At 45.9% G+C, this 24,395-nt stretch overlaps 1 protein-coding gene across 4 annotated transcripts in view; it reads left to right on the plus strand.

The window, feature by feature from the left end:
- The window catches only part of SH3BP2 (SH3 domain binding protein 2), a 159,367-nt gene that overhangs the window by 80,473 nt on the left and 54,499 nt on the right, over positions 1-24,395 (plus strand). For all 4 annotated transcript variants that reach the window (XM_038745231.1, XM_038745233.1, XM_038745232.1 and 1 more), the window contains one exon: positions 21,485-21,624. In XM_038745231.1, coding sequence (XP_038601159.1) covers positions 21,485-21,624 — 140 coding nt within the window. The remainder of the gene's footprint in view (positions 1-21,484; positions 21,625-24,395) is intronic.

Genomic DNA, 24,395 nt, shown 5'->3' on the forward strand with positions numbered 1-24,395 from the left:
ACAGCACCTGTATATATGTATATATGTTTGTACATATTTATTACTCTATTTATTTATTTTGCTTGTACATATCTATTGTATTTATTTTATTTTGTTAGTACGTTTGGTTTTGTTCTCTGTCTCCCCCTTTTAGACAGTGAGCCCACTGTTGGGTAGGAACCGTCTCTATATGTTGCCAACTTGGACTTCCCAAGCGCTTAGTACAGTGCTCTGCACACACTAAGCGCTCAATAAATCCGATTGATTGATTGATTGATTTCAGCTTCATGCTCTCGAACGCCGCAACTTATAGTTCATTCATTCATCCATTCAGTTGTATTTATTGAGCACTTACTGTGTGCAGACATTCATTCAGTTGTATTTATTCATCATCATCATCATCAATCGTATTTATTGAGCGCTTACTGTGTGCAGAGCACTGTACTAAGCGCTTGGGAAGTACAAGTTGGCAACACATAGAGACAGTCCCTACCCAACAGTGGGCTCACAGTCTAAAAGGGGGAGAAAGCTTTATTGAGCGCTTACTGTGCGCAGAGCACTGTACTAAGCGCTTGGGAAGTCCAAGTTGGCAACTTATAGAGACGGTCCCTACCCAGCGGCGGGCTCACAGTCTAGCAGGGGGAGACAGAGAACAAAACGAAACATATTAACAAAATAGAATGAATAGAATAAATATGTACAAGTAAAATCAATAAATAGAGTAATAAATCCATACAAACATATATACATATATACAGGAGCTGTGGGGAAGGGAAGGAGGTAAGGCCGGGGGGATGGAGAGGGGGAGGAGGGGGAGTTCTTAATTCTCTGCCGCAAGAAGTCCTTTTCGGGAACAAAAATTATTTTTCTAAGCTTCTAAACTCTTTAGAAGTCTTGCCTGTTAATCAATCATATTTATTGAGCACTCACTGTGTGCAGAGCACTGTACTAAGCGCTTGGGAGAGTACAGAGTTGGTAGACACGTTCCCTGCCCACTAGAATAATAATAATAATGATAATAATAATAATAATAATGGCATTTATTAAGCACTTACTATGTGCAAAGCACTGTTCTTTTAGACTGTGAGCCCACTGTTGGGTAGGGACTGTCTCTATATGTTGCCAATTTGTACTTCCCAAGCGCTTAGTACAGTGCTGTGCACATAGTAAGCGCTCAATAAATACGATTGATGATGATGTTCTGAGCGCTGGGGAGGTTACAAGGTGATCAGGTTGTCCCACGGGGGGCTCACAGTCTAGAGGGGGGAGATAGACATTAATATAAATTAAAAAATGATGGATGTGCGCATAAGTGCTGTGGGGCTGAGGGATGAATGAAGAGAGCAAATCCAAGCGCAAGGGGGATGCAGAAGGGACTGGAAACAAGGCCTTAGTCGGCGACACTTTTTATTTTTCCAATCGGGATTTTTTACGTCCTGAAAAAATCAATTTTGAGGTGACGTTGCTACTAATGGTGATTTTTAGGCTGAAGTTCCTAAGGTGTTTCAGTTAGATGTCAGTTTCTAGGCTTCCTTGGAAAACAACACACCCCACCCGTCTTTGGAATACCGGGGAAATGTTTCGGAGTGATTCTTGGATCCCTCTAATGTATTGCCTGTGTATTTTCTACAGTGGCCCATTCTGCGATTTTATAAGCCTAAAATGGCCAACCGGCCTGGTTTATGGCAATATTTATTTATGTATTTATTTATTTTGCTTGTACATATCTAATCTATTTATTTGATTTTGTTAGTATGTTTGGTTTTGTTCTCTGTCTCCCCCTTTTAGACTGTGAGCCCACTGTTGGGTAGGGACTGTCTCTGTATGTTGCCAACTTGTACTTCCCAAGCGCTTAGTACAGTGCTCTGCACACAGTAAGCGCTCAATAAATACGATTGATGATGATGATGCTAAGAGCGGTTGTCAATCCAGCCCAGTATTCTCTCTGGGACAGTGGCAGCATTAGAAGAATAGAAAATTCCATCTTCATAAAGAAAGCTTAACTTTCTACCTCGGAAATTCTCGCCTGAAATGTTATGTTTGGATAAATAATCACTGGCATGTAACATTTTTTTAGGAATTTACAGTGTACAAAACGCTGTATTAACTGCTGGGAAGCATATATGTATATATGTTTGTACATATTTATTACTCTATATTTTACTTGTACATATCTATTCTATTTATTTTATTTTGTTAGTATGTTTGGTTTTGTTCTCTGTCTCCCCCTTCTAGACTGTGAGCCCACTGTTGGGTCGGGACCGTCTCTAGATGTTGCCAACTTGGACTTCCCAAGCGCTTAGTGCAGTGCTGTGCACACAGTAAGCGCTCAATAAATGCGATTGAATGCATGAATGAATGAGTCAGGGGTCATGGGTTCAAATCCCAGCACCGCCACTTCAATCAATCAATCAATCAATCGTATTTATTGAGCACTTACTGTGTGCAGAGCACTGTACTAAGCGCTTGGGAAGTACAAGTTGGCAACTTACAGAGACGGTCCCTACCCAACAGTGGGCTCACAGTCTAAACAGTGGGCTCAGAGTCTCACAGAGTCAGCTCTATGACTCTGGGCAAGTCACTTCACTTCTCTGGGCCTCAGTTCCCTCATCTGTTAAATGGGGATGAAGACTGTGAGCCCCATGTGGGACAACTTGATCACCTTGTATACTCCCCAGCGCTTAGAACGGTGCTTTGCGCATAGTAAGCACTTAACAAATGCCATCATTATTATAATTATTATTCTCTGTGCCTCAGTTACCTCATCTGAAAGACTGTGAGCCCCCCGTGGGACAACCTGATCACCTTGTATCCTCCCCAGTGCTTAGAACGGTGATTTGCGCATAGTAAGCACTTAACAAATGCCGTCATTATTATTATTATTATTCTCTGGGCCTCAGTTACCTCATCTGCAAAATGGGGATGAAGACTGTGAGCCCCCAGTAGGACAACCTGATCACCTTGTATCCTCCCCAGCGCTTAGAACGGTGATTTGCGCATAGTAAGCACTTAACAAATGCCGTCATTATTATTATTATTATTCTCTGGGCCTCAGTTACCTCATCTGCAAAATGGGGATGAAGACTGTGAGCCCGCAGTAGGACAACCTGATCACCTTGTATCCTCCCCAGCGCTTAGAACGGTGCTTTGTGCACAGTAAGCACTGAACAAATGCTATCATTATTATTATTATTATCCTCTGTGCCTCAATTACCTCATCTGCAAAATGGGGATGAAGACTGTGAGCCCCCAGTAGGACCACCCGATCACCTTGTATCCTCCCCAGCGCTTAGAACGGTGCTTTGCGCATAGTAAGCACTGAACAAATGCTATCATTATTATTATTATTATTCTCTGTGCCTCAGTTACCTCATCTGAAAGACTGTGAGCCCCCAGTAGGACAACCTGATCACCTTGTATCCTCCCCAGCGCTTAGAACGGTGCTTTGCGCATAGTAAGCACTTAACAAATGCCGTCATTATTATTAGTATTATTCTCTGTGCCTCAGTTCCCTCATCTGCAAAATGGGGATGAAGACTGTGAGCCCCCAGTAGGACCACCTGATCACCTTGTATCCCCCCCAGCGCTTAGAACGGTGCTTTGCGCACAGTAAGCACTGAACAAATGCTATCATTATTATTATTATTATCCTCTGTGCCTCAGTTACCTCATCTGCAAAATGGGGATGAAGACTGTGAGCCCCCAGTAGGACAACCTGATCACCTTGTATCCTCCCCAGCGCTTAGAACGGTGCTTTGTGCATAGTAAACACTGAACAAATGCTATCATTATTATTATTATTATCCTCTGTGCCTCAGTTACCTCATCTGCAAAATGGGGATGAAGACTGTGAGCCCCCAGTAGGACCACCTGATCACCTTGTATCCTCCCCGGCGCTTAGTACGGTGCTTTGCACATAGTAAGCACTTAACAAATGCTATCATTATTATTATTATTATTCTCTGTGCCTCAGTTACCTCATCTGAAAGACTGTGAGCCCCCAGTAGGACCACCTGATCACCTTGTATCCTCCCCAGTGCTTAGAACGGTGCTTTGCGCACAGTAAGCACTGAACAAATGCTATCATTATTATTATTATTATCCTCTGTGCCTCAGTTACCTCATCTGCAAAATGGGGATGAAGACTGTGAGCCCCCAGTAGGACCACCCGATCACCTTGTATCCTCCCCAGCGCTTAGAACAGTGCTTTGCGCATAGTAAGCACTGAACAAATGCTATCATTATTATTATTATTATTCTCTGTGCCTCAGTTACCTCATCTGAAAGACTGTGAGCCCCCAGTAGGACAACCTGATCACCTTGTATCCTCCCCGGCGCTTAGAACGGTGCTTTGCACATAGTAAGCACTTAACAAATGCTATCATTATTATTATTATTATTCTCTGTGCCTCAGTTACCTCATCTGCAAAATGGGGATGAAGACTGTGAGCCCCCAGTAGGACCACCCGATCACCTTGTATCCTCCCCGGCGCTTAGAACAGTGCTTTGCACACAGTAAGCACTGAACAAATGCTATCATTATTATTATTATTATCCTCTGTGCCTCAGTTACCTCATCTGAAAGACTGTGAGCCCCCAGTAGGACAACCTGATCACCTTGTATGCTCCCCGGCGCTTAGAACAGTGCTTTGCACATAGTAAGCACTTAACAAATGCTATCATAATTATTATTATTATTATTCTCTGTGCCTCAGTTACCTCATCTGAAAGACTGTGAGCCCCCAGTAGGACAACCTGATCACCTTGTATCCTCCCCAGCGCTTAGAACGGTGCTTTGCGCACAGTAAGCACTGAACAAATGCTATCATTATTATTATTATTATCCTCTGTGCCTCAGTTACCTCATCTGCAAAATGGGGATGAAGACTGTGAACCCCCAGTAGGACCACCTGATCACCTTGTATCCTCCCCAGCGCTTAGAACGGTGCTTTGCACATAGTAAGCACTTAACAAATGCTATCATTATTATTATTATTATTCTCTGTGCCTCAGTTACCTCATCTGAAAGACTGTGAGCCCCCAGTAGGACAACCTGATCACCTTGTATCCTCCCCAGCGCTTAGAACGGTGCTTTGCACATAGTAAGCGCTTAATAAATGCCATTATTATTATTATTATTATTATTATTTCCATGGGGGACATTTCTCCCCCAACAACAGAACTATTTAAAGGAATCTGGATGTCCCCTGTTGATTGAGTTTCGTTTTCCAAGCGGCTCTACCCCATTTCTGGAAACCCCCTAGTTTCGGCCCCGGGGAGCTAGAAGCGGGCCACCGGCTAAAGCGGAGTTCTTACGTCTGGAAGATGTTCGGGTCGGGGTCCGCTGGTGTTTTATTTGTTTGATTTAGGGGGGTTTTAATAGTATTTGTTAAGCGCTTACTATGTGCCAGGCATTTTACTGGGATCTGGGGTAGATACAGTTTAATCAGATACGAATTAATGCCCGCTGTGGGCAGGGATTGTCTCTATTTGTTGCTGAATTGTACTTCCCAAGCGCTTAGTACGGTGCTCTGCACACACCCAATAAATATGATTAAATTGTAACTTATTACAATTTAAGAAAGCACTTAGTACTGTGCTGTGCAAACAGTAAGGGCTCAATAAATATAACTAAACGTATAATATATATATGTATATATGTTTGTACATATTTATTACTCTATTTTACTTGTACATATCTATTCTATTGATTTTATTTTGTTAGTATGTTTGGTTTTGTTCTCTGTCTCCCCCTTTTAGACTGTGAGCCCACTGTTGGGTAGGGACTGTCTCTATATGTTGCCAACTTGGACTTCCCAAGCGCTTAGTACAGTGCTCTGCACACAGCCCAATAAATATGATTAAATTGTAACTTATTACAATTTAAGAAAGCACTTCGTACTGTGCTCTGCAAACAGTAAGGGCTCAATAAATATAACTAAACATATAATATATATATTATATATGTTTGTACATATTTATTACTCTATTTTACTTGTACATATCTATTCTATTGATTTTATTTTGTTAGTATGTTTGGTTTTGTTCTCTGTCTCCCCCTTTTAGATTGTGAGCCCACTGTTGGGTAGGGACCGTCTCTAGATGTTGCCAACTTGGACTTCCCAAACGCTTAGTACAGTGCTGTGCACACAGTAAGTGCTCAATAAATACGATTGGTTGATTGATTCATTCATTCATTTATATCAGTGTCCGTCTCCCCTCTATCATCATCATCATCATCAATCGTATTTATTGAGCGCTTACTGTGTGCAGAGCACTGTACTAAGCGCTTGGGCTCGTTGTGGGCAGGGAAAGTGACTGCCAGCTCTGGTACTGTACTCTCCTAAGTGCTTTGTATGGTGCTCTGCCCACGGTAAGTGCTCAATAAATAATAATAATAATAATAATAATGGCATTTATTAAGCGCTTACTATGTGCAAAGCACTGTTCTAAGCGCTGGAAAATGTACTTTTCTCCCCATCAGGGAATCAATCAATCAATCGTATTTATTGAGCACTTACTGTGTGCAGAGCACTGTACTAAGCACTTGGGAAGTACAAGTTGGCAACATATAGAGACGGTCCCTACCCAACAGTGGGCTCACAGTCTAGAATCGAACCCTGGTATCCCATGTAACAGGCGAGGATAATAATAATGATAATAATGGTATTTGTTAAGCGCTTACTACGTGCAAAGCACTGTTCTAAGCGCTGGGGAGGATACAAGGTGATCAGGTTGTCCCAAGAGGGCTCACGGTCTTCATCCCCATTTGACAGATGAGGTAACCGAGGCCCGGAGAAGTGAAGTGACTTGCCCAAAGTCACCCAGCTGACAAGTGGCGGAGCCGGGATTTGAACCCACGACCTCTGACTCCAAAGCCCGGGCTCTTTCCGTTGAGCCACGCTGCTTCTCAAGTACTGTACCAAGCGCTTGAGAGAGTGACCTGTAACAAAAGTTGGCAGACACGTTCCCTGCCCACAACGAGCTTACGGTCTTGAGGGGGAGACCGACATTAATACAAATCAATGATTTATAATATAGAATTTAAAGATACTTCCCTAAGTGCCGTGGGGTTACGAGCGGAGCTGACGTTCCATCCCGATTTGCTCGTATCCACCCCGGCGCTTAGTACAGTGCCTGGTACAAAGTAAGCGCTTAACAAGTACCACAGTTTAATCATTATCATCATCAATCGTATTTACTGAGCGCTTACTATGTGCAGAGCACTGTACTAAGCGCTTGGGAAGTACAAACTGGCAACATATAGAGACAGTCCCTACCCAACAGTGGGCTCACAGTCTAAAAGATTATTTAAAATCTTTTTTTAAATTAATCTTAATTTTTAATTAATCTTAATCTTAATCTTCATAAGATTAAATTTAATCTTATTTAAAAGATTAAAAGAATAAGATTATTATTATCAAATGCCCAAAGGTCGCGGATCCAGAGACGCCACAGAAGGGAGAGGGAGCCAGCCTTTTATTAAGCGCTTACTATGCGCAAAGCACTGTTTTAAGCGCTTAACCTTCACCTCAACCCCTGGTAATCTGGCAGAGAGAACCGTGTCCATCCATTCATTCATTCAGTGGTATTTATTGAGCGCCTACTGTGTGCAGAGCACTGTACTAAGCGCTTGGGAAGTCCAAGTTGGCAGCATCTAGAGACGGTCCCTACCCAACAACGGGCTCCCAGTCTAGAAGGGGGAGACAGACAACAAAACAAAACACGTGGACGGGGGTCAAGTCGTCGGAACAAATAGAATTAAGGCTAAATGCACATCATTAACAAAATTAATTGAATAGTAAATATGTACAAGTAAAATAAATCGAGTAATAAATCTGTACAAACATATATAGAGGGGCTGTGGGGAGGGGAAGGAGGTAGGGTGGGGAGGAGGAGAGGAAAAAGGGGGCTCAGTCTTGGAAGGCCTCTTGGAGGCAATCGTCCAAACCGATTTGCTTCCCGGGCCAGCGCTTAGTGCAGTGCCTGACACATAGTAAGCGCATCATCATCATCAATCGCATTTATTGATAATAATAATAATAATAATGTTGGCATTTGTTAAGCGCTTACTATGTGCAAAGCACTGTTCTAAGCGCTTGGGGGGGATACAAAGTGATCAGGTTGTCCCACGTAGGGCTCACAGTCTTCATCCCCATTTTACAGATGAGGTAACTGAGGCTCAGAGAAGTGAAGTGACTTGCCCAAGGTCACACAGCAGACGTGGTGGAGTCGGAGCACTGTACTAAGCGCTTGGGAAGTACAAATTGGCAACATATAGAGACAGTCCCTACCCAACAGTGGGCTCACAGTCTAAAAGCTAAGTGGAAGGAGCCCGGGCTTTGGAGTCAGAGGTCATGGGTTCAAACCCCGGCTGCGCCAATTGTCAGCTGTGTGACTATGGGTAAGTCACTTCACTTCTCTGGGCCTCAGTTCCCTCATCTGGAAAATGGGGATTAAGACTGTGAGCCCCGCATGGGACAACCTGATCACCTAGTAACCTCTCCAGTGCTTAGAACAGTGCTTTGCACAGAGTAAGCGCTTAATAAATGCCATTATTATTATTAACAAATGCCCCAATTATTATTCGAGTATAATTTCCAGCTCTCTTCTGAGGTGGTGGAGTGAGCCCTCCAAGGGAAAGTTGCGTGTCACAGAGCGGCAGCGTGGCTCAATGGAAAGAGCCTGGGCTTTGAAGTCAGAGGTCATGGGTTCAAACCCCGGCTCCGCCAGTTGTCAGCTGTGTGACTTTGGGCAAGTCACTTCACTTCTCTGGACCTCAGTTCCCTAATCTGGAAAATGGGGATTAAAATTGTGGGAGCCCCCCGTGGGACAACCTGATCACCTTGTAACTTCCCCAGTGCTTAGAACGGTGCTTTGCACATAGTAAGTGCTTAACAAATACCATCATCATGGGTTCAAACCCCAGCTCCGCCAGTTGTCAGCTGTGTGACTTTGGGCAAGTCACTTCACATCTCTGGGCCTCAGTTCCCTCATCTGGAAAATGGGGATTAAAATTGTGTGAGCCCCCCGTGGGACAACCTGATTGCCTTGTAACTTCCCCAGCGCTTAGAACAGTACTTTGCACATAGTAAGCACTTAATAAATGCCATCATTATTATTATTATTATTATTAACAAATGCCCCAATTATTATTAGACAGCTGTCTTCCGAGATGGCGGAGTGAGCCCTCCAAGAGAATGTTGTGTGTCACGGAGCGGCAGCGTGGCTCAATGGAAAGAGCCCGGGCTTTGGAGTCAGAGGTCATGGGTTCAAATCCCGGTTCCACCAATTGTCAGCTGTGTGACTTTGGGCAAGTCACTTCCCTTCTCTGGGCCTCAGTTCCCTCATCTGGAAAATGGGGATTAAAATTGTGGGAGCCCCCCGTGGGACAACCTGATCACCTTGTAACCTCCCCAGTGCTTAGAACAGTGCTTTGCACACAGTAAGTGCTTAACAAATGCCATCATCATGGGTTCAAACCCCGGCTCTGCCAGTTGTCAGCTGTGTGTCTATGGGCAAGTCACTTCCCTTCTCAGGGCCTCAGTTCCCTCATCTGGAAAATGGGGATTAAAATTGTGTGAGCCCCCCGTGGAACAACCTGACCACCTTGTAACCTCCCCAGCGCTTAGAACAGTGCTTTGCACATAGTAAGCTCTTAATAAATGCCATTATTATTATTATTATTATTAACAAATGTCCCAATTATTATTAGAGTACATTTTCCAGCTGTCTTCCGAGATGGCGGAGTGAGCCCTCCAAGGGAAAGTTGCATATCACGGAGGGGCAGCGTGGCTCAATGGAAAGAGCCCGGGCTTTGGAGTCGGAGGTCATGGGTTCAAATCCCGGCTCCACCAATTGTCAGCTGGGTGACTTTGGGCAAGTCACTTCCCTTCTCAGGGCGTTTCTGTCTTTTAGAGTGTCCCCGTTCCCGCCCTCCCTCCGGGTCGGTGCCCCCCTTTCGTCCCTCCCCGCCCCATGGCCACTGTCAATCAATCGACCAATCAATCATATTTATTGAGCGCTTACTATGTGCAGAGCACTGTACTAAGCGCTTGGGAAGTACAAATTGGCAACATATAGAGACAGTCCCTACCCAACATTGGGCTCACAGTCTAAAAGAGAAATAATAATGGTATTTGTTAAGCGCTTACTATGTGTAACGCACTGTTCTGAGCGCTGGGGAGGTTACAAGGTGATCAGGTAGTCCCACAGGGGGGCTCACAGTTTTAATCCCCATTTTACAGATGAGGGAACTGAGGCCCAGAGCACTGTCCCCCCCCCAGAGGCCTCGAGCACGACTTCCCCTGGCCGCGGGCCCGCCGTTGGGCAATCGAAGGGTGGGTAACGTGACTTCCCCTCATCTGAGGCCGGAGGGGCCTTCGCCTCCCTGCATGGCCGAGGCGGCGAAGCGGAAATCGTGCGGTCGGACGAGGGCCTCGGTTTCCCCGTGGAGCCTCTCCCATCGCCTCCGTGGCCCACAACCGCCGGCCGCACGCCACCTCTGCAGAGCGAGCACACCGGGGGCTCCCAGGCACCACCACATTTGCTCATTTGTACATATTAAGTCTATTTAGTTTGTTAATTTGTTTCGTTTTGTTGTCTGTCTCCCCCTTCTAATAATAATAATAGCATTTACTAAGCGCTTGCTATGTGCCAAGCACTGTTCTAAGCGCTGGGGAGGTTACAAGGTGGTGAGGTTGTCCCACGGGGGGGCTCACAGTCTTAATCCCTAGTTTACAGATGAGGGAACTGAGGCCAGAGAAGTGAAGTGACTGGCCCAAGGTCACACAGCTGACTGTGTGATGGTGTGTCGAATTCTAGACTGTGAGCCCACTGTTGGGTAGGGGCTGTCTCTATATGTTGCCAACTTGTACTTCCCAAGCGCTTAGTACAGTGCTCTGCACACAGTAAGCGCTCAATAAATATGATTGATTGATTGACTGGGGCACTTGTTAATAATAATAGTAATGGCATTTATTAAGCGCTTACTATGTGCCAAGCACTGTTCTAGGCACTGGGGAGGTTACAAGGTGGTGAGGTTGTCCCACGGGGGGCTCACGGTCTTCATCCCCATTTTGCAGGGAAGGGAACCGAGGCCCGGAGAAGTGAAGTGGCTGGCCCAAGGTCGCACAGCTGACAAGTGGCGGAGCCGGGATTAGAACCCACGACCTCTGACTCCAAAGCCCATGCTCTTTCCACTGAGTCACACTGCTTCTCTCAAGCGCATGTACCCTAATAAACTGTGTGACGGTGTGTCTAATTCTAGACTGTGAGCCCACTGTTGGGTAGGGAGTGTCTCTATATGTTGCCAACTTGTACTTCCCAAGCGCTTAGTACAGTGCTCTGCACACAGTAAGCGCTCAATAAATATGATTGATTGACTGGGGCACTTGTTAATAATAATAGTAATGGCATTTATTAAGCGCTTACTATGTGCCAAGCACTGTTCGAAGCGCTGGGGAGGTTACAAGATGGTGAGGTTGTCCCACGGGGGGCTCACGGTCTTCATCCCCATTTTGCAGGTGAGGGAACTGAGGCCCGGAGAAGTGAAGTGACTGGCCCAAGGTCACACAGCTGACAAGTGGTGGAGCCGGGATTAGAACCCACGACCTCTGACTCCAAAGCCCGGGCTCTTTCCACTGAGCCACGCTGCTTCTCTGTCTCCCCCTTTTAGACTGTGAGCCCACTGTTGGGTAGGGACCGTCTCTATATGTTGCCAACTTGTACTTCCCAAGCGCTTAGTACAGTGCTCTGCACACAGTAAGCGCTCAATAAATACGATTGATTGATTGATTCTCTCAAGCGCATGTACTCTAATAATAATTGGGGCATTTGTTAATAATACTGGCATTTATTAAGTGCTTACTATGTGCCAAGCACTGTTCTAAGCGCTGGGGAGGTTACAAGGTGGTGAGGTTGTACCACGGGGGGCTCACAGTCTTAGTCCCCATTTTACAGATGAGGGAACTGAGGCCCAGAGAAGTGAAAGGACTGGCCCAAGGTCACACAGCTGACTGTGTGACTGTGTGTCTAATTCTAGACTGTGAGCCATCTGTTGGGTAGGGACTGTCTCTATATGTTGCCAACCTGTACTTCCCAAGCGCTTAGTACAGTGCTCTGCACACAGTAAGTGCTCAATAAATGCGATTGATTGATTGATTGATTGGGGCATTTGTTAATAATAATAATAATAATAATAATAATAATGGCATTTATTAAGCACTTATTATGTGCCAAGCACTGTTCTAAGCACTGGGGAGGTTACAGGGTGGTGAGGTTGTCCCACGGGGGGCTCACAGTCTTCATCCCCATTTTCCAGATGAGGGAACTAAGGCCCAGAGAAGTGAAGTGACTGGCCCAAGGTCACACAGCTGACAAGTGGTGGAGCCAGGATTAGAACCCACGACCTCTGACTCCAAAGCCCATGCTCTTTCCACTGAGCCACGCTGCTTCTCTGTCTCCCCCTTTTAGACTGTGAGCCCACTGTTGGGTAGGGACTGTCTCTATATGTTGCCAACTTGGACTTCCCAAGCGCTTAGTACAGTGCTCTGCACACAGTACATGCTCAATAAATGCGATTGATTGATTCTCTCAAGCGCATGTACTCTAATAATAATTGGGGCATTTGTTAATAATACTGGCATTTATTAAGTGCTTACTATGTGCCAAGAACTGTTCTAAGCGCTGGGAGGTTACAAGGTGGTGAGGTTGTCCCACGGGGGGCTCACAGTCTTAGTCCCCAGTTTACAGATGAGGGAACTGAGGCCCAGAGAAGTGAAGTGACTGGCCCAAGGTCACACAGCTGACTGTGTGACGGTGTGTCTAATTCTAGACTGTGAGCCCACTGTTGGGTAGGGACTGTCTCTATATGTTGCCAACTTGTACTTCCCAAGCGCTTACTACAGTGCTCTGCACACAGTAAGCGCTCAATAAATGTGATTGAATGATTGGGGCATTTGTTAATAATAATAATAATAATGGCATTTATTAAGCACTTACTATGTGCCAAGCACTGTTCTAAGCGCTGGGGAGGTTGCAAGGTGATCAGGTTGTCCCACGGGGGGCTCACAGTCTTAATCCCCATTTTCCAGATGAGGGAACTGAGGCCCAGAGAAGTGAAGTGACTTGCCCAAGGTCACACAGCTGACAAGTGGTGGAGCCGGGATTTGAACCTATGACCTCTGACTCCAAAGCCTGGGCTCTTTCCACTGAGCCACGCTGCTTCTCTCAAGCACATGTAATAATAATAATAATAATAATAATGGCATTTGTTAAGCGCTTACTATGTGCAAAGCACTGTTCTAAGCGCTGAAGCACTGTTCTAAGCGCTGAAGCACTAGTAATTGGGGCATTTGTTAATAATAATAATAATGGCATTTATGAAGCGCTTACTATGTGCCAAGCACTGTTCTAAGCTGTACTGTACTAAGCGCTTGGGAAGTCCAAGTTGGCAACATATAGAGACAGTCCCTACCCAACAGTGGGCTCACAGTCTAAAAGCAATAATGATAATTAATTATGAATTTGACCTGCTCTGACCCCAAGGCTCTCTGTCAGCTAACTTATTCCTGTGTCCCTCATTTATTTATTACTCTATTTATTTATTTTATTACTCTATTTATTTTATTACTCTATTTATTTTACTTGCACGTATCTATTCTATTTATTTTATTTTGTCAGTATGTTTGGTTTTGTTCTCCGTCTCCCTCTTCTAGACTGTGAGCCCACTGTTGGGTAGGGACCATCTCTAGATGTTGCCAACTTGGACTTCCCAAGTGCTTAGTACAGTGCTCTGCACACAGTAAGCGCTCAATAAATACGATTGATTGATTGATTCTCTCCATCTCTATCTCCCCGTCTAGGCTGCGGGCTCCCTGTGAGCAGGGAACGTGTCCATCAGCTCTGGTGTGTCGTGTCAATCGCTCAATCTGTTGTATTTATTGAGCGCTTACCGTGTGTAGAGCGCTCGCCTGGGAAAGTACAACACAACAGAGTTGTTAGGCACATTTCCTGCCCACAGCGAGCTCACAGTCCAGAAGGGGAGACAGACATTATTCATTCATTCATTCAGTTGTACTTATTGAGCGCTTACTGTGTGCAGAGCACTGTACTAAGCGCTTGGGAAGTCCAAGTTGGCAACATATAGAGACGGTCCCTACCCAACAGCAGGCTCACATTAATATAAATACATTTCAGCGTGGCTCAGTGGAAAGAGCCCGGGCTTTGGAGTCAGCGGTCGTGGGTTCGAATCCCGGCTCCGCCACATGTCTGCTGTGTGACCTTGGACAAGTCACTTCACTTCTCTGAGCCTCAGTGACCTCATCTGGAAAATGGGGATTAAGACTGTGAGCCCCACGTGGGACCACCTGATCACGTTATATCCCCCCAGCGCTTAGAACAGTGCTCTGCACATAGTAAGCGCTTAACAAGTGCCATCATTGTTTCAGATATGTCCATAAGTGCTACAGTGTCCCAAGAAGCAGCGTGGCTCAGTGGCAAGAGCCTGGGCTTGAGAGTCAGAGGTCATGGGTTCTAATCCTGGCTCCGCCATTTGTCAGCTGTGGGGCTTTGGGCAAGTCAGCTAACTTCTCTGTGCCTCAGTTACCTCATCTGGAAAATGGGGAGCCCCACGCGGGACAACCTGATCACCTTGTATCCCCCCAGTGCTTAGAACAGTGCTTTGCACATAGTACTTAACAAATACCATCATCATTATTATTATTATTATTCTAGACTGTGAGCCCACTGTTGCGTAGGGACTGTCTCTATATGTTGCCAACTTGTACTTCCCAAGCGCTTAGTACAGTGCTCTGCACACAGTAAGAGAGGCAGCGTGGCTCAGTGGAAAGAGCACGGGCTTTGGAGTCAGAGGTCATGGGTTCGAATCCCGACTCATCCACATGTCTGCTGTGTGGCCTTGGGCCAGTCACTTCACTTCTCTGAGCCTCAGTTCCCTCATCTGCAAAATGGGGATTAAGACTGTGAGCCCCACGTAGGGCAACTTGATCACCTTGTATTCCCCCCCCCCCCAGCACTTAGAACAGTGCTCTGCACATAGTAAGCGCTTAACAAATGCCATTATTATTATTATTATTATTATTATTATTATCATTATTATTAATAAATACGATTGAATGAATGAACGAACTATTATTATTATTACAGTGCTCTGCACACAGTAAAGCGCTCAGTAAATACCATTGATTGATTGATTGATTGAAGGATGCTGCTTCTCTGGGTCTAGGGAGAATTTGGGAGCCAGATTTCAAATAATAACAATAATAGTAATAATGATAGTAGTAGTACTTTTGAAGTGCTTGCTATGTGCCAACCACTGTTCTAAGAGGATTTGGGAGTTAGGTTTCAAATAATAATAATAGTAGTACTTTTTAAAATAATAATAATAATAATGGCATTTGTTAAGCGCTTACTATGTGCAAAGCACTGTTCTAAGCACTGGGTATGATAACAATAGGACTTTTAAAGTGCTTGCTATGACTGTGAGCCTGTTGTTGGGTAGGGAGCGTCTCTATATATTACCGGCTTGTACTTCCCAAGCGCTTAGTACAGTGCTCTGCACACCATAAGTGCTCAATAAATACAATTGAATGAATGAATGAATGCCAACGACTGTTCTGAGAGCTGAAGAAAATACATGTTAATCAGTTTGGATATAGTCCCCGTCCCACACGGAGCTCACAGTCTAAATAGGAGGGGCTAGGATTTAATCCCCATTTTTTACAGATGAGGTAACCAAGGTACAGTCAAATGACTTACCCAAGGTCACGTAGCAGACACATTATTATTATTATTATTATAGTGGTATTTGTTAAGCACTTACTATGTGCAAAGCACTGTTCTAAGCACGGAGGGGGGATACGAGGTGATCAGGTTGTCCCACGTGGGGTTCACAGTCTTAATCCCCATTTTCCAGATGAGGGAACTGAGGCCCAGAGAAGTTAAGAGAAGCAGCGTGGCTCAATGGAAAGAGTACGGGCTTTGGAGTCAGAGGTCATGGGTTCAAATCCCGGCTCCACCAATTGTCAGCTGTGTGACTTTGGGCAAGTCACTTCACTTCTCTGTGCCTCAGTTACCTCATCTGTAAAATGGGGATTAAGACTGTGAGCCCCCCGTGGGACAACCCGATCACCTTGTAACCTCCCCAGCGCTTAGAACACTGCTTTGCACATAGTAAGCGCTTAATAAATGCCATTATTATCATTATTATGTGACTTGCTCAAAGTCACGCCCACTGTTGGGTAGGGACTGTCTCTATATGTTGCCAACTTGTACTTCCCAAGTGCTTAGTACAGTGCTCTGCACACAGTAAGTGCTCAATAAATATGATTGATTGATTGATTGACTGATTGACAAGTGGCGGAGCCGGGATTAGAACCCGTGACCTCTGGCTCCCAAACCCGGGCTCTTTCCACTGAGCCACACTGCTTCTCTTCATTCATTTGTTCAGTCGTATTTATTGAGCGCTTACTGTGAGTGCTTGGGAAGTACAAGTTGGACTTGTTCCCCCTCCTTCCTCCCCCCCTCCTCCCCTTTTCCATCCCCCCCACCTTACCTCCTTCCCTTCCCCACAGCACCTGTATATATGGATATATGTTTGTACATATTTATTACTCTATTTATTGATTTATTTTACTTGTACATATCTATTCTATTTATTTTATTTTGTTAGTATGTTTGGTTTTGTTCTCTGTCTCCCCCTTCTAGACTGTGAGCCCACTGTTGGGTAGGGACCGTCTCTAGATGTTGCCAACTTGGACTTCCCGAGCGCTTAGTACAGTGCTCTGCACACAGTCAGCGCTCAATAAATACGATTGATTGATTGATTGATTGATTGTCTCCCCCTTCTAGACCGTGAGCCCGCTGTTGGGTAGGGACCGTCTCTATATGTTGCCAACTTGGACTTCCCGAGCGCTTAGTACAGTGCTCTGCACACAGTCAGCGCTCAATAAATACGATTGATTGATTGATTGATTGTCTCCCCCTTCTAGACCGTGAGCCCGCTGTTGGGTAGGAACCGTCTCTATATGTGGCCAACTTGGACTTCCCGAGCGCTTAGTACAGTGCTCTGCACACAGTCAGCGCTCAATAAATACGATTGATTGATTGATTGTCTCCCCCTTCTAGACCGTGAGCCCGCTGTTGGGTAGGCACCGTCTCTATATGTTGCCAACTTGGACTTCCCGAACGCTTAGTACAGTGCTGTGCATACAGTAAGCGCCCAATAAATGCGATTGATTGATTGATTGATTGATTTATGGCAGAGCCGGGATTAGAATCCAGGGCCTTCGACTCCCAGGACCACGCTGTGTCCACCAGGCCTCTCTGCCTCTCTTAAATGTTGGGGTGAGGCCCTCCCCGGTGCCAGAGGGATTTTATAATAATAATAATGTTGATATTTGTTAAGCGCTTACTATATGCAAAGCACTGTTCTGAGCACTGGGGTGGATACAAGGTAATCAAGTTGTCCCACGTGGGGCTCACAGTCTCAATCCCCATTTTCCAGACGAGGGAACTGAGGCCCAGAGAAGTGAAGTGACTTCATCATCAATCGTATTTATTGAGCGCTTACTATGTGCAGAGCACTGTACTAAGCGCTTAGCACTGTACTAAGCGCTTGAAGTACAAGTGCTTGAAGTACAAGTAGCGCTTGTACTAAGTGACTTGCCCAAAGTCACACAGCGGACGAGTGACGGAGCCGGGATTTGAACTCACCACCTCCGACTCCAAAGCCCAGGCTCTTTCCACTGAGCCACGCTGCTTCCCCAACTTTTGCTTTTATCCCGACCCGGTTGTGTGTGAGATCCCGGATTTTCCTCTCCCGCGGATAGTCCGGCCGGAAAGCGGACTTTCCAGATGGTGCCACTTCCCTTTTCCCTCCCAACGGATGCAAATCCGTCAGGTGACTTTCAGGAAAAGGTCTGTGGCAACGTGGCAGATGGTCCCTGACCCTTCCCTTTGGGGAAGAGGCGGCGGAGTAGTCATGCCAACCCAACTGCCACTCTTGGCGCCCAAAACGCTCCTATAGGAGTCCAGCCGTAGGCGTTTACTATGTGCCAAGCACTGTTCTAAGCGCTGGAGTAGATGCAAAGCTCTCAGAGGAAGTGGATGGGGAGGTGGAGGGTGGGTTATTTCCCAAGGAGCGATGAGGGAAACAGAAAATATTGTCCATCTCTAAAATAAATAACAATAATGATGGCATTTGTTAAGCGCTTACTATGTGCCAAGCACTGTTCTAAGCGCTGGAGTAGATACAAAGCTCTCAGAGGAAGTGGATGGGGAGGTGGAGGGTGGGTTATTTCCCAAGGAGCGATGAGGGAAACAGAAAATATTGTCCGTCTCTAAAATAAATAATAATAATAATATATCATTATAATATAATATATAATATAATATTATATTATATTATAATAATTATTATAATAAATAATAATGATGATGGCATTTGTTAGGCACTTACTATGTGCCAAGCACTGTTCTAAGCGCTGGGGAGGATACAAAGCTCTCAGAGGAAGTGGATGGGGAGGTGCAGAGTGGGGTTATTTCCCAAGGAGCGATGAGGGAAACAGAAAATAGTGTCCGTCTCTAAAATAAATAGTAATAATGATAGCATTTGTTAAGTGCTTACTATGCACTTAGAACAGTGCTTTGCACATAGTAAGCGCTTAACAAGTACCAACATTATTATTATTTATTATGCGCCGAGCACTGTTCTAAGTGCTGGGGAGGATACACAGTAAGCTCTCAATAAATACGATTGAATGAATGAATGAATGAATCAAAACAGGTAGCAGGCCTCAATAGCATCAATATAAATAAATAGAATTATAGGTGTAGGCACAGCATTAAAAAATAAATAGAATAATAAATATGTGCATGTATACACAGGTGCTGTGGGGCAGGGAGGGGAGGAGGAGCAGAGGAAAAGGGGGGCTCAATCTGGGAAGGCCTCCTGGAGGAGGTGAGCTCTCAGGAGGGTTTTGAAGGGGGGGAAGAGAGCTAGTATGGAGGGTGGGCGGAGGGAGGGAATTCCAGGCCAGGGGGAGGACGGGGGTCGATGGCGGGACGGGCGAGAACGAGGCCTAACGGTGAGGAGATTTAGCGGCAGAGGAGCGGAGGGTGCGGGCTGCGATGGAGAAGGAGAGAAAGGAGGTGAGGTAAGAGGGGGCCAGGGGATGGACAAGGAGAGAAAGGAGGTGAGGTAAGAGGGGGCGAGGGGATGGACAGCCTTGAAGCCCAGGGTGAGGAGTTTTTGCTTCATACGAAGGTCGATAAGCAACCACCGGAGATTTTTGAGGAGGAGGGTGTTTCCCGCCAAGGTGGCAACGTGATATTGTCCTCCCTACCCCCTCATCGAAGCTGTTCTTCACTTAAACCTCCTTCCCTTCCCCACAGCACCTGTATATATGTATATACGTTTGTACATATTTATTACTCTATGTATTTTACTTGTACAATCAATCGTATTTATTGAGCGCTTACTGTGTGCAGAGCACTGTACTAAGCGCTTGGGAAGTCCAAGTTGGCAACATATAGAGACGGTCCCTACCCAACAGTGGGCTCACAGTCTAAAAGGAGGGGTACATATCTATTCTATTTATTTTATTTTGTTGGTATGTTTGGTTTTGTTCTCTGTCTCCCCCTTCTAGACTGTGAGCCCACTGGTGGGTAGGGACCGTCTCTAGATGTGGCCAACTTGTACTTCCCAAGCGCTTAGTACAGTGCTCTGCACACAGTCAGCGCTCAATAAATACGATTGATTGATTGATTGATTAAACATACCTTAAAACATGGAATGCCCTCCCTCCACACATCCACCAAGCTAGCTCTCTTCCTCCCTTCAAAGCCCTATTCAATCAATCAATCAATCGTATTTATTGAGCACTTACTGTGTGCAGAGCACTGTACTAAGCGCTTGGGAAGTACAAGTTGGCCACATAAGAGAGCTCTATTGAGAGCTCACCTCCTCCAGGAGGCCTTCCCAGATTGAGCCTCTTTTATCCCCTCCTCCTCCCCACCCCCCCGCCCTACCTCCTTCCCGTCCACACAACACTTGTATATATTTGTACAGATTTATTACTCTATTTTACTTGTACCTATTTACTGTTTTTGTTAATGATGTTAATGTTAATGATGTGCATGCAGCTTTAATTCTAGTTCTGACGATTTTGACACCTGTCTACTTCAACCAACCAATCGTATTTATTGAGCGCTTACTATGTGCAGAGCACTGTACTAAGCGCTTAGGAAGTACAAATTGGCAACACATAGAGACGGTCCCTACCCAACAGTGGGCTCACAGTCTAGAAGGTGTACTTGTTTTGTTGTCTGTCTCCCCCTTCTAGACTGTGAGCCAGCTGTCGGGTAGGGACCGTCTCTAGATGTTGCCGACTTGGACTTCCCAAGCGCTTAGTACAGTGCTCTGCACACAGTAAGCGCTCAATAAATACGATTGAATGAATGCATCCCGCAAACCTAGCCTCTGGCTAAGAGCGGCCTCCCATTTAGCATGGCCTAGTGGATATCGCATGGCCCTGGGAGTCAAAAGGACCTGGGTTCTAATCCCAGCTTCAGCACTTGTCTGCTGCGTGACCTTGGGCAAGTCACTTCACATCCTCCGCGCCTCAGTGTGACCCTGGGCAAGTCACTTAACTTCTCTGAGCCTCAGTTCCCTCATCTGTAAAAATGGGGATTAAGACTGTGAGCCCCACATGGGACCACTTGATCACACTGTATCCCCCCCCCCAGCGCGTAGAACAGTGCTTTGCACATAGTAAGCACTTAACAAATGCCATCGTTATTATTATCCATAAACTGGCGATTAAGACGGTGAGCCCCACGCGGGACAGGGACTGCGTCCAACCTGATTAGCTCGGATCTACCATAGCGCCTAGTACAGAGGAAGCGCCGAACGAATACCGCGGTTATCAATCAATCAGTCGTATTTATTGAGCGCTTACTATGTGCAGAGCACTGTACTAAGCGCTTGGGAAGTACAAATTGGCAACACATAGAGACAGTCCCTACCCAACAGCGGGCTCACAGTCCAAAAGCCCACGGTTATGATTATTATTATTCGTCACGGAAAAAGTTGTTGCCTTGGCAACGCTCTCCATCTGTGCCTCGTGAAGCCGCAGGCCAGCCGCCCGCCCCTCTGTCATCACCACCAATCGTATTTATTGAGCGCTTACGGTGTGCAGAGCACTGGACTAAGCGCTTGGGAAGTCCAAGTTGGCAACATCTAGAGACGGTCCCTACCCGACAGTGGGCTCACAGTCGAAAAGACTGTCACAGAGGAGACCGTCCCCGGCGCTTTGGGACTTTCTGAAACTCATCCCCAACTTCCCGGAATCTCTGAGACGTCGCAGCGGCGGGTGTTATTTGCTGTTTTGGAGGGCCGGGGTTGAGGGGGGACCTTTCGGCTCGCGTTCCCGAGGGCGATGGCCTCACCGTCGGACCCCTCTCCTTCTTCTGTCGATTTCAGCGCGATGGCAGCCGAGGAGCAGCACTGGCCCATCCCCATGAAGGCCATCGGGGCCCAGAACCTCCTGACCATGCCGGGCGGGGTGGTCAAGTCCGGCTATCTTCACAAGAAGGGCGGCACGCAGCTGCAGTTGCTGAAATGTAAGTCCTCGCGCTCCTTCCGCACTCGGGAGACTCCTAGACTGTGCGCCCGCCCGTCTGTGCCGCGACTTGGACTTCCCAAGCGCTTAGAACAGAGGAAGCGCTCAATAAATCAATCAATCAGTCGTATTTATTGAGCGCTTCCTGTGTGCAGAGCACTGGACGAAGCGCTTGGGGAGTCCAAGTTGGCAACATCTAGAGACGGGCCCTACCCAACAGCGGGCTCCCAATCAATCAATCAATCAATCAATCGTATTTATTGAGCGCTTACTATGTGCAGAGCACTGTACTAAGCGCTTGGGAAGTACAAATTGGCATCACATAGAGACAGTCCCTACCCAACGGCGGGCTCACAGTCTAAAAGGGGGAGACAGAGAACAGAACCAAACGTACCAACAAAATAAAATAGGATAGAAATGTACAAGTAAAATAAATAAATAAATAGAGTAATAAATATATACAACCATATATCCATATATACAGGTGCTGTGGGGAAGGGAAGGAGGTAAGACGGGGGGATGGAGAGGGGGACGAGGGGGAGAGGAAAGAAGGGGCTCAGTCTGGGAAGGCCTTCTGGAGGAGGTGAGCTCTCAGCAGGGCCTTGAAGGGAGGAAGAGAGCGAGCTTGGCGGATGGGCAGAGGGATTGGGGGCATTCCAGGCCTGGGGGATGACGTGGGCTCCCAGTCTAAAAGGGAGAGACGGAGAACAACTGTCTCTATGTCTCTATGTGATGCCAATTTGTACTTCCCAAGCGCTTAGTACAGTGCTCTGCACATAGTAAGCGCTCAATAAATACGATTGATTGATTGATTGATTGAGAACAAAACCAAACATACTTTGTTAATTAATGTCCATTAATTCTGTTCTTGTGGGGTGACAGTTGAACACTATCGACGCCGTGTATCTGGAGTCCGTTTCGGAATATTAAATCAATCTAGAGACGGTCCCTACCCAACAGCGGGCTCCCAGTCTAAAAGGGAGAGACGGAGAACAAAACCAAACGTACTCTGTTAATTAACGTCCATTAATTCTGTTCTGGTGGGGTGACAGTTGAACACTATCGACGCCGCGTATCTGGAGTCCGTTTCGGAATATTAAATCAATCTAGAGACGGTCCCTACCCAACAGCGGGCTCCCAGTCTAAAAGGGAGAGACGGAGAACAAAACCAAACGTACTCTGTTAATTAACATCCATTAATTCTCTTCTTGTGGGGTGACAGTTGAACACTATCGACGCCGCGTATCTGGAGTCCGTTTCGGAATATTAAATCCTAAATGCCGACTGATGAGTGTGAGGATAAAGGCAGGAAATCTGGGGGCATGGGGGAATGTCAAACATGTTCAGAATGAAATTTTCCGGCTAAAAGGAGAATGGGCTGATTTCCATGGCAAGTTTTATATTAAAACACTTAGAACAGAGGTAGTGACAGTGCAGGATCTTCAAAATAAATACAAATTTTGTATTTTCTTCTCTTTTAGACTGTGAGCCCACTGTTGGGTAGGGACTGTCTCTGTATGTTGCCAATTTGTACTTCCCAAGCGCTTAGTACAGTGCTCTGCACATAGTAAGCGCTCAGTAAATACGATTGATGATGATGATGATACTCACAAAATAAAATAAATAGAATAGATATGTATAATAATAACGATGATGATGGCATTTATTAAGCGCTTACTACGTGCAAAGCGCTGTTCTAAGCGCTGGGGAGGTTACAAGGCGATCAGGTTGTCCCTCGGGGGACTCGGAGTCTCCCCCTTTTAGACTGTGAGCCCACTGTTGGGTAGGGACTGTCTCTATATGTTGCCAACTTGGACTTCCCGAGCGCTTAGTACAGTGCTCTGCACACAGTAAGCGCTCAATAAATACAATTGATTGATTGATTCAGCGCTTAGAACAGGGCTTTGCACATAGTAAGCGCTTAATAAATGCCATTATTATGATTATTATTATTATTGATTAATTAATCCCCATTTTACAGATGAGGTAACTGAGGCCCAGAAAAGTCAAGTGACTTGCCCCGAGTCACATAGCTGACAATTGGCGGAGTCGGAATTTGAACCCCTGACCTCTGACTCCAGAGCCCACTGTGAGCCCACTGTTGGGTAGGGACTGTCTCTATATGTTGCCAACTTGGACTTCCCGAACGCTTAGTACAGTGCTCTGCACACAGTAAGCGCTCAATAAATACAATTGATTGATTCAGCGCTTAGAACAGGGCTTTGCACATAGTAAGCGCTTAATAAATGCCATTATTATGATTATTATTATTATTGATTAATTAATCCCCATTTTACAGATGAGGTAACTGAAGCCCAGAAAAGTCAAGTGACTTGCCCCGAGTCACACAGCTGACAGTTGGCGGAGCCGGGATTTGAACCCCTGACCTCTGACTCCAGAGCCCACTGTGAGCCCACTGTTGGGTAGGGACTGTCTCTATATGTTGCCAACTTGGACTTCCCGACTGCTTAGTACAGTGCTCTGCACACAGTAAGCGCTCAATAAATACAATTGATTGATTCAGCGCTTAGAACAGTGCTTTGCACATAGTAAGCGCTTAATAAATGCCATTATTATGATTATTATTATTATTGATTAATTAATCCCCATTTTACAGATGAGGTAACTGAAGCCCAGAAAAGTCAAGTGACTTGCCCCGAGTCACACAGCTGACAGTTGGCGGAGCCGGGATTTGAACCCCTGACCTCTGACTCCAAAGCCCGGGCTCTTTCCACTACCCCGGCGCTTAGTACAGTGTCCGGAACGTAGTAA

This window comes from Tachyglossus aculeatus, chromosome 4, assembly GCF_015852505.1.
Source record: "Tachyglossus aculeatus isolate mTacAcu1 chromosome 4, mTacAcu1.pri, whole genome shotgun sequence".
NCBI lineage: Eukaryota > Metazoa > Chordata > Mammalia > Monotremata > Tachyglossidae > Tachyglossus > Tachyglossus aculeatus.